The sequence below is a fragment of the Rosa chinensis genome, chromosome 5 (genome assembly GCF_002994745.2).
Source record: "Rosa chinensis cultivar Old Blush chromosome 5, RchiOBHm-V2, whole genome shotgun sequence".
NCBI lineage: Eukaryota > Viridiplantae > Streptophyta > Magnoliopsida > Rosales > Rosaceae > Rosa > Rosa chinensis.
The window spans coordinates 17,461,160-17,471,951 of NC_037092.1; the positions used below are offsets into that span (position 1 = coordinate 17,461,160).

The 10,792-nt window shown below is 36.8% G+C and overlaps 1 protein-coding gene and 1 long non-coding RNA gene across 6 annotated transcripts; one reads left to right on the forward strand and one right to left on the reverse strand.

Annotated features, from left to right (window-relative positions):
• The first annotated feature begins 564 nt into the window (after positions 1-564).
• LOC112164573 (ent-kaurene synthase, chloroplastic) lies at positions 565-6,008 on the forward strand. Of its 5 annotated transcripts, none has more exons than XM_040505826.1 (14): positions 565-829; positions 1,928-2,016; positions 2,100-2,388; positions 2,464-2,644; positions 2,935-3,152; positions 3,266-3,386; positions 3,534-3,631; positions 3,712-3,932; positions 4,028-4,140; positions 4,263-4,361; positions 4,517-4,732; positions 4,820-4,961; positions 5,176-5,421; positions 5,499-6,008. In XM_040505826.1, exons 1-14 carry the CDS (start codon positions 778-780, stop codon positions 5,814-5,816), a joined length of 2,403 nt encoding a protein of 800 aa, XP_040361760.1. In that variant the 5' UTR covers positions 565-777; the 3' UTR covers positions 5,817-6,008. The 5 variants fall into 5 exon arrangements, with proteins under 5 accessions (XP_040361760.1, XP_040361761.1, XP_024156575.1 ...); XM_040505827.1 differs by having other exon boundaries at positions 1,940-2,016; XM_024300807.2 differs by having other exon boundaries at positions 566-829; positions 1,940-2,016; positions 2,103-2,388.
• A 2,457-nt stretch (positions 6,009-8,465) lies between these two features.
• Positions 8,466-9,976, reverse strand: LOC112166485. The gene is made up of 2 exons (XR_002923288.2): positions 9,786-9,976; positions 8,466-8,817 (listed from the first exon to the last, which is right to left on the reverse strand). It is a non-coding gene; the product is annotated as an uncharacterized LOC112166485 (long non-coding RNA).
• Positions 9,977-10,792: the final 816 nt, after the last annotated feature.

The window sequence follows — 10,792 nt, forward strand, 5'->3', positions numbered from 1 at the left end:
ATCCAGTGTATCTTTCAAGCATATCAAATGCGCCCAATCCCAACTAAACACTGAGTATCCATCAAACACTACTAATTTTTAATAGAGATAGACCAAAGCATGTATCAAATTACATTAAAAGGAAAAAGAAAATTTTAACTTGGCTCCGATTGTAGGGATAACACTCACATTTTACATAAATTAAGATGAAAAGACTAATAATCTCATTCTTTGACATTCTTAACGTGTCGGTGTAGTTTTATGATATTCATTTTTTTAATCACAAAAAACTCAAGGGAATTGAACATCATTCAGTATCTGCTATCAAATAAGTTGATTGAAATTTTTTAACATTTTGCTAGCATTTCTCAATTAATAAATACATACACATTTCAGAATTTATGAATTAACAATAAAATTGTCCATATAATGTCAAAATACTATAGATATATGTATTTTTATAAATTGGTCAAATGAGTAATTGACAGGTCAAAGAGCGCAGGTCTATGAGCCTGTGCATGTACAGAGAAAATATCAGAATCTAGGACCACTACAACTGTAGAGCAACAGCTTTTAGATACCTCCGAGGCTCCAACGCAAAAGAACCATCCATCTGTTCCTTTCACACAGTTATAGAAAGCACAAACACAAACGCGCAGAGACAAACTCGTCGTTTTGTGTCTCTTCTTGCCCGTATCTATTACCATCTTTATTCCCGTTCCTTCACTTTCATATAAAAATATATACCACCCCATTTCAAATACAGAGTCAAGAGATTCAAAGCTTTATCTCTAAACCATGTCCTTCTCCCAGCTCAACACTTTCAGGTGTTGCACCTTTTCCCCATCAGGTTTCTCTCTTTCTCTGTTTGGCTTTGTTTTCTTTGTTCTTTGGGGTTTATGCATGATTTTCATGAATTGGGTTCTTTATTTTGTTGATTGATCTTTGCTCTGTTGATGAGTTTTTGTAATCAATGCCTCAATCTTTTAGATTTTCCTGTGAGTGACTTCTGAAGTTAATTTTTGAGATGGTGGTGTGGGGTCTGAAGATGAGTTGTGACTTGTGAGAAATTTTATATTTAGGCTTTATGGATGTTTTAATATTTAGTCTTTGACCTTGTGTAGGACTCTAAGGTAGTATTCAGATTTCACACTCTGAGTGAGTGTTGGTAAGAACTGGTAGAGAACCAACCAGAGGAATACAGAAAAAAAATTATTGTGAAGGAGAGAAAAGAGTTCTCTGTCTTCTGTGTTTATACAAAATGGAGAATGTTATCTATCTTTGAGATTTCAGATTTCAAACTCTCATTCTCTTTGTACTGGTTCTTGCATGAATTTTAGAAAGCAATTTCAAAGCATGGGAAAAGGGAAAGCAACAAGAGGACTAAGCCTTATAGGGGAGGAATAGAGAAGTAAAAAGAAAAACTAAACATATGATATCATTGACTGGAAAAGGGGCTTGATAGATTACTAAGGATTGTAGTTTGGTGGGCCTTTCAAGAAAGAGTAGTTCCTCAATTTGTACAGATTCTGATTAAAGGAAATAGAAGGATAATGGATCCATGGAGACCAATACTAATTGGAAGACAGGTTATAATTGTAGTGAATTCAGAAAGACTCAAATGATTGTTTTTTTTTTCCTTTCTCTTTTTCAATTTCAACATTCTATGCTTCTGTGGGAGGAGCAAGATATTTATGAATTGTGAGAAATCTATTTACTTTTAAAAGATGCTTTTAAAAGTAAATAGATTTCTTTAGCTGTTGGTTATATGATTGGATTATACTACTGATATGAAACCACAAAGACATATCGGACTTTTGTATATGTAAAGCATTTAATAAGAGTTGTCTGATTATCATTTTTTGTGTCTTTTCTCCATAGTGTAAAAGCACTGATCTTTTGGTAATCTGGATTGAGTTTTGCTCTTAATGTATACATTTTCTTGAAGAAAAAAAATTAGGAAAAGTTCTCTTGCCACAAGCAGCTTCAATAGTTCCAAGGACAAATGGCACAGCAGAAGTAAATGCTGCTGTTTTGGTAGGCTCAGCCCCACTAGTTCTGTGATTTTCTTATACTATATTATAATATTAATAATTTCATAATGCTTCTCTTAATTTAAGCAGAGTTTGGATGGAACTAAAAAAAGAATAAAGGAGATGTTCAACAAGGTTGATCTCTCTGTTTCATCATATGACACTGCTTGGGTGGCAATGGTCCCTTCTCCAAATTCCGGGAAGGAGCCTTTCTTCCCTGAATGCGTAAATTGGTTGTTAGATAATCAACTTCATGATGGCTCATGGGGTCCTCCTAATCTGCATCAGTTGTTAACAAAAGATGCCCTCTTATCCACGTTAGCATGCATCCTTGCACTAAAGCGATGGAATATTGGTGAAGAACTAATTGACAAGGGTACATTCATTGATATTGCATATTTCTAAGTTTCCTGCATTAATGTTCTATAAATTAATACCCTTGTTATTTTAGGTCTGCATTTTATCGAGTCAAATTTAGCTTCAGCTACTGATCGAGAGCAACCATCTCCTGTTGGGTTTGGTATAATATTTCCTTCCATGATTGAATCTGCAATGAATTTGGATGTGAATCTACCTTTGGGAGGATTAACCTTAGATGCTTTACTTCTCAGGAGAGACTTTGAGCTTCAAAGGTATGTTTTTAACTTTCTTCTTGGGTTTTGGTTATTTGGTTAAATTATATGACTTGCCTAGTCAATCCAACTGAGCTTAACATGCAGGTTTGGCTTTGTTATTGGAATCTTAGAATGTTTTCTTTCGTTACTGGGTGAAAAAGCCCAAGTTTCCTTTCTTAGAGTTAAGATATGCATGAGTGCATAGAATGAAATTGGTTCTTATGCTTGTGAAAGCCATGGAATACATTTCTGAATTCCACCCTAATTCATTGTAATTGAAAATTATGTTCCATTATGCCATTGTTTAGAGGCAACAGAAGCAACTCAGAGGGGTGGAGAGCCTATCTCGCATATATTTCAGAAGGAATCGGAAAGTCACAGGACTGGGAGATGGTCATGAAGTACCAGAAGAAGAATGGGTCCTTGTTTAACTCACCATCAACTACTGCTGCTGCTTTTACTCACCTCAACAATGCTGGTTGTCTTAGTTATCTACGCTCACTCATAGAAAAGTTCGGAAGTGCAGGTTATTACTACCTTCATACTTTCCAAGTTTCCATCAATATTTTTTTTCTTTTTAATTGTATTTGCTACATTGAGATTGATTTAAACTGATTATTCTTAATTTACCTTATCCAGTTCCAACGATTTATCCTCTAGATAACTATGCTCGCCTTTCTATGGTTTCCAGTCTTGAAAGTATGGGCGTTGATCGACATTTCAGGGAGGAAATAAGGAGTGTACTCGATGAAACATACAGGTATCAAATCCGACACCATATGTCTACACCAGTAGTGGAATGTAACTTTCATGAAACTGGATTCCACATTATTATTATTTTATTATTCTCAAGTGAGATTGTATTAGTTCTCATCCATGGGGAAGCATGACATTACCCAACAAACAGATGCTGGCTGCAGGGGGATGAAGATATATTTTCAGGTGCTGGCACCTGTGCTATGGCATTTCGACTCTTACGTCTTCATGGATATGATGTTTCTGCAGGTACTGTTGAATTAAGGTTCCTTGGTCTTCGTGACTCTGTTTTGGCAAAAATAGTATAATTGAATTGTGCTGTCTTGTAGATCCATTAAGTCAATTTTCAGAAGACAGTTTCTTCAATTCCCTTGGAGGATATCTGAAGGACACTGGTGCTGCCTTAGAACTTTTTAGGGCTTCAGAAGTCATCATTCATCCAGATGAATCAGTTCTAGAGAAACAACATTACTGGACAAGTCATTTCTTGAAACAGGAATTATCAAATAACTTAACTCAGGCTCATAAACTCAATAACCATATTGATCAGGTAATTTCTAAGATAAGTCTCTCTTACCGATGTGGTGATGTTTATCTCTATAACCCCATGATAAGTCATTAGAAATGCTTTTTATTTGTTTTCAGGTGGATGATGCTCTTCGGTTTCCTTCCTATGCAACTCTGGGTCGGTTATCAAGCAGGAAATCAATAAAATATTACAACACTGATAGTACAAAGATTTTAAAATCTTCTTATCGGTATATCCTCTAGTATCCTCTTCTTCCTTTCCCCTCTCTGTTAAGAATAATATGACTATTCTGGATTATCATGATGGGTCAGTTTATATTACATATGTCTCCTGATACTCTTCCTGCGGTAGTTGTTCAAATGTTGGGAATGAAGACTTCCTAAAACTGGCAGTGGAAGACTTCAATATGTGTCAATCGATTCATCGGGAAGAACTCAAGTATCTTTCAAGGTCGATGTCCCTCCTCCTCCTCATCCTCTTTTCTCCGTCTTTTGAGCTGTTTGTTAGTAGAGTTTCTACTTGCTTTTGTTGTTTAAGACAATGGATAACACTTTTTTCTGTGTTCTTTTTCTTCCTGGAGTGTGATTTTTGCTTCATGTAAGCAGGTGGGTTGTCGAGAGCAGATTAGACAAGCTAGAATTTGCTAGGCAGAAGCAGGCATACTGTTACTTCTCTGCTGCTGCAACCCTTTTCCCTCCTGAACTATCAGATGCCCGCATATCATGGGCCAAAAACGGAGTGCTTACAACTGTGGTTGATGATTTCTTTGACGTTGGAGGTTCTGAAGAGGAACTAGTAAACCTTATACAATTGATCGAGAAGTATGTTTTCTTTTCCATTGGATCTGAGGTTGGTCCTACACTTTTGCTTGTGCTCCTAATATACTGACCTATACATTTGAACCACAGGTGGGATGTGAACGCAAAAACTGATTCTTGTTCTGAGCAAGTTGAAATCATATTTTCAGCAATTAAGAGCACAATTAATGAGATTGGAGCCAATGCATTCCCGCGGCAACAGCGCAGTGTAACAAATCACGTCATAGAGATTGTAAGATGGAATCTCTTTAACTTGTCCATGTTATCATTGTTCTATCTATTGATCGAGTACCAGTAAAATTGCTTTTAGAGTGGTTGTCTTCCTGAGCATCTGACAGTGATTTTAGTGCTTCAATTCATTGAAATATCTAAGTGATCTTAAATTGTGAAGTCAATGTCTTTTATTCATTGGACTTGGCATGATGCGAGCTATCTTTGGATTTCAGTGGTTGGATTTGGTTAAGTCTATGCTGAAGGAAACTCAGTGGTTGTTAAACAATTCGGTGCCGGCACTGGATGAATACATGGAAAATGCATATGTATCATTTGCCTTGGGACCGATTGTGCTTCCAGCTCTCTATTTGGTAGGGCCTAAGCTCTCAGAGGAGGCTGTATGGAGTTTCGAATTCCACCAGTTGTATAAACTTATGAGCACCTGTGGGCGTCTTCTCAATGATATGCAAACCTTTAAGGTACACAACCATTTCCCTTATAATTCTCTTAAAACAGAAGAAGAGAATTGAAGTCCCATCTATTTACATTTTTGCAGAGGGAATCTGCAGAAGGGAAGCTAAATGCTGTTACATTGGCCATGCTTCATGGCAATGGCAGTGCTACTGAAGAAGAGACCTTCAGTGAGATGAAGAGCATTATAACCATTAAGAGGAGAGAACTGCAAAGACTAGTTTTGCAGAAGGATAGCTTAGTTCCAAGAGCTTGCAAGGACCTGTTTTGGAACATGTGCAAAATTGTGCACCTATTTTATGCAAAGCACGATGGATTCACTGGGCATGACTTGATGAAAACCGTAAATGGACTAACCGAAGAACCGATCATTCTCAGTGAATTGCAAGTAGAAAGTAAATGAATGGCAGGTCCATCAAAGCTACCGAATAGTGTTCTGTGCCAGTTATTGGACGTGGTTGAAGTCTGAAAGTAAAATAAACAGCAGCATTCTTTTATTTCTTGGATAGTTTTATATTTCTTGTAAACAAAGCGCAGGCCTTGTGAACCTTTTATCAAAATTATCAAACACAGTTAGAAGTTTTTTCTTGTTTTATAGGCCATGGTTAGCTTCTTGCTTGTTTATTCTAGCATCACAATACAAAGCTTAAGATGAATCACAGCACAAACCAGACCTGCCTAACAAGGAACCAAGAAAGCCATATTGAGGTCATTGAATTGACATAACCCACAAAGATAGAGGCCTGTTGAAATCCAAGCAATTTAAATCATGATGCGCGGGAGGTCATGGTAAGTGGGTTTATTGGTACCAAAGTAGGCTCCGGCGGTATCACAGTTAAATATGGACAGAGAAAACATACTAATAACTAATTCAAGCAAGCAGAGATGACCAATAAGATACCAAGCAACAAGCTAGTTTTTCAGCTTTTTGCCTGGAAATGAAGTTGGGTCTTTGTTGGTTTAATTCTTAATTCTTAATTTTTCTAGTTATATATTAATTGAGGTCTCTAGCGACTAAATTTACTATGAAGGTAGTTAAGTTGTGAGGGTTTGGGTTCTTTTGTTTTTAGGTTCGAATAAGCGAGCTCATATTTTTGCAATGAGGGTTACCAATCAATTTGTTTGGCGACTTGTGCTATCTATAACTTTGGTATAAGACAACAATTGATGTAACGTGTATTCTGGTCATGGATAAATAATGAAATTATTTATTCTCTAAAACAAAATCATTCAATAATAAAAAGTTATGAATCGGAGAAACAACTTTTGTTTTATCAAAACAGCCACACACAAAGAAAAAAAAAACGGAAGCATTGATTGCTCCAAGATTATCCATCTCACATGCGAAATCTAAAACCTTATATAAAATTATAAGATCTTAAATATCACATACTATAAAACTAGTCAAGTCTTTACGCGCTTATACATAAGAGTTCTATGCACTAATTAATACCATATAAATCAAAATTTCATCTGTGTCAATTTCCACGACGATCTAATTTTCAGGTGATTTGGTATTTATGATGCTGAGGTCACGCACAAGTGTGTGTGTGTGTACGTTTGTGTGTGTGTGTGACCAATTAACGATCTACCCAGTAGCCATGCATGCGATCATATATATTAAGAACAATGTGAAGTCTAGTTGAGGAAAATGACATTGCCAAATAATTAAGAAATGAGTCAAATGATCACATGCATTATCATCATCTCACAAGAAAATGATTACCTTTGATAATGTGTTACTGTTGGTGTCTGTGAATCTAAAGTTCGAATTAATTGTGATGAGAGTCTCTTGAATTTGGATTCGGATCACCTCATATCCATGCTTTTACGTAAATTTCTTAAACTTTTTATTAGATCAAAATACGTGACAATTATAAAGTTATAAATTTCTTAACCTTGTTCCCAATTAATGAATTTGTGGCTGGTAGATTAGTTTTTTTTTTTTTTTTGAAAATCGAGCCAGTAGGGCGAATATATATTCATCAAAAGCCAGAATAGGCCGTTACATACCCTTCCGCTGTCATCTATAGACAGACAAGAAGATAGTTGTAGTACCCACAATGATACATAAAAAAATAGACCCACTCATTGTACAATCAATACGAAGACATAGCGGGATCCCCTTTTGGTATTACGCCGGAGGCGCCAGAAAGATCCGGCCCTCCCAACCTAATTCTTAACCAATAAATCTAGTTACCTAGAGACCGCAATTGGTGTACAACAAGATCCACTGAGAATTAAGTTGACAAGACCAGACCAAATACAAAAAACTAGATGCACAAAGGTGCCTAGATTGTCCGTGAAAACGGAAAATGTAGACAAAAAACACTAGATAAATAAAAAATACTTATTCCTAAAGAGGAATAGAAACAACCAGCCCAGCAGCCAAGGGAAGTCCCAAAAGCCCAGAAACCAAGCAAGAGAGCGCGGGTTGGAGCTAACCCGCCTGCGTTGCCGGAACAGCACCTCGGCTTCCGACGGATCGCCACGCCGCACCGAACAGCCACCCGCTGACTTCGCCGGCCGGATCGTATTGGATCGCGATTCCAATCGAAATCAGATCCGATACAGGATCGAACACCACCGCCTCCGTCAGACTTCTCAACCCCAAACAGGGAAAAAAACCGCAATGACAACCCGCCTCTGCCGCGCACCCGAACCCCTCAGCCGCACCGCCCTTGCTCGAAACCTCCGCCGCGCAGATCGAAAAAGAACAAGGAGGAGTCCCTCAGCTTGTCGTTCTCTCCCCGAACACGACCCGGTTAATCCCAGCCCCCTGCTCCTGCCCAAGAACCTCTGTCCCTTACCAGTGAACTGATACGACCAGATCGCCCGTCCGACGACGACGTCCCATGGACACGGCCTTGAAATATTTCGTAGGGTTTTCGCTGCTCCGACGTTCTTGGAGCTCTAGACTTTCTCTAAGTATTCTTAGATAGATTAGTTTTTTTTTTCTACAATTAGAAAGTTTAAGAGAGAATCCAAATCTAAAAAGTATACAATACATTTGCTTGCAAAAGCAGTGATGTTAATTTGACTTGAACCAAAATAAAATCGCTCACTGTAATCTACATTTTATTCATAATAAAGGCACAATAGGAATACAGGCTCAGTTCATCTTCCTTTTACTTTGTTCTTTCTTAAGTTGCTGAAAAGAAAATAATATAATAGCTAAATTCAAAAGCCCTTACTGTAAACTAACATCCCTTTCAGTGGCTACCATTAATATTTATACATGAACCAAATGAAACTTCAGCCAATATGATCTGGAGGCGATGGTTCAACCGGAACTCCTATAGGTGGATTGTTGCCCACTGCCAATAAGATTCGGTCGCCAACCGGCAACGATGGTGATTTTGCTTTAGTAATCTCCACGAACTCCGCAGAAGGAATTTCGGAAGCTTTGGAAAAGAAGATTACAATATTGGATGAGAACAATAGCAACAGAATGAAGGGAACCGTGAAAACAGTGCAGCCCTTGTGAACCATTTTAATTTGCTGATCATATACAGATAGAAAATTTTCCTCGCAGGAATGGAACTTTTTATAGAACTGCAATTAGTTTTTTTCTATATTTTATGAGACTGTTGGTTTCTTTATTAATTAGTTAGTTGAGATAAACCGAGAAATAAATCTTGTATATGTCAAAAGTCAAGTTTCTTTGCGTGCTAAATATGAGCTAGTGGACCTCCCTATAGTAAATTCTACACCAATTAATTTTCTTATGTGACATCTAGAATAAGCCTAGAATAAAAGCTAGAGTCCAGGTGATTTGGTCGTGTTTAGCCTTTCTCGGAAAGTGATCGGATTACCCTTTTTTTTTTTTTTAGGTAACAAAAGTTGTTCAACCTTTTGACCAGCACCATGGTTCACTTCATTCGTTGAGAAGATGATCGTGGATATTTTGAACTTATTTAGTAATTTAGGTGTATTTGAGAATACTAACTTTTCTACTGATGTCATTTCTCATTTTCTTCTTTTAGCCTGGTGTATTTGGCATTTTAGAAATAAACTCATCTTTCAACAATTGGATTCTTTCCCTACTCAAACCTTTTATAGGCTAATCCAAAGAAAATCAATCCCAAAGTCTCTAAATACTATTACATCAAATGACACACACACACACACGATCCATTTGAGAAAAAGGATATACGCCATGGACACACACACACATATGTATATGCATACCTATATACGAAGATCCATTTTATATTCCCATTCATATGATATTTAATTTGATGTCTTGATCAATGAACAAAAGCACCAGACACTCTTTCATAACAATTAACAAATTAAACACACTGTTTATCTTTTATAAAAAGAGAGAAAAAATTGGAGGAGAGATGGATCAATCGATTGAGAGACTTACTGCTGATTGGGATATTTTGAACTCTGGCAGCTGAGACTATTTCGGATGAGACCAACAGCAGTAATATAATGAAAGAAATCATGTAAACAGAGCAGGAGGCCTTGTGATGCGAACCATTTTGGATACGAATCATTATAATGATATGTATATTGTATATGCTCAATCAAGGGAACTATATAAGTAGCGTTTGCTTCTCCTCCTTTCTTATAGCCCATAATTTCATGCATATATGGCTAGGGCTAGTTTAATCAACAGACATCAACAACTGGTCTTTGCAAAATCGTATTCGACCAATTGCCAAGTCAATGTCATTTGGTCAGAGCTAGCTAGGCTCAATGTTCACATTAGAGGTTGCGCGTAGTTTGTTCTCATTGGTTAATTATATTTTAAATTGATAATCAGACATTGAAAACTCCATTCCTAAACAGGATCCTAGTAGCAAGCAATGAATTAGCCTAAAAGACGTATCACTCTATTTAAGAAGTTTGAGAAACAATTGATTAGCCTAAAGTAGTCTCACAACTTTCAAATATAATTTTATAATTTTATGTTCATAGACATAGAACACATTTTTGGTATGCAGACATTCATATTAGATTTCATGCACACGAACAATAATGTGTATCCTAATAATAGAGGATTAGAGAGATTTACTAACTGCTTTTTGAAATTTCGAAAGGTTTGACAAAGAATATATGGGATGAGAACAGTAGCATTAGAATGAAGGGAACCACGTAACCATTGGATCATATACAGATGGAAATCAAATTTCATTAGCAGGAATGAACCATTTATAATTTATTATAGAACTAAATTTAGAATTTTTTTTTGGGTCAATATTATAAGATAGGACTTTTAGTTTGTATGCCCAAAGTCATGTTCTTTGCGCGTTAAGCATGCATGAGCTAGCTAGACTTTACACCATTTCCACACCAAGAAAATATGAAATCAAAAGTACAGAGAGTTGATTGAGGAAAAATTCTAGCTAGCACTTTCTCGGAAAGTGA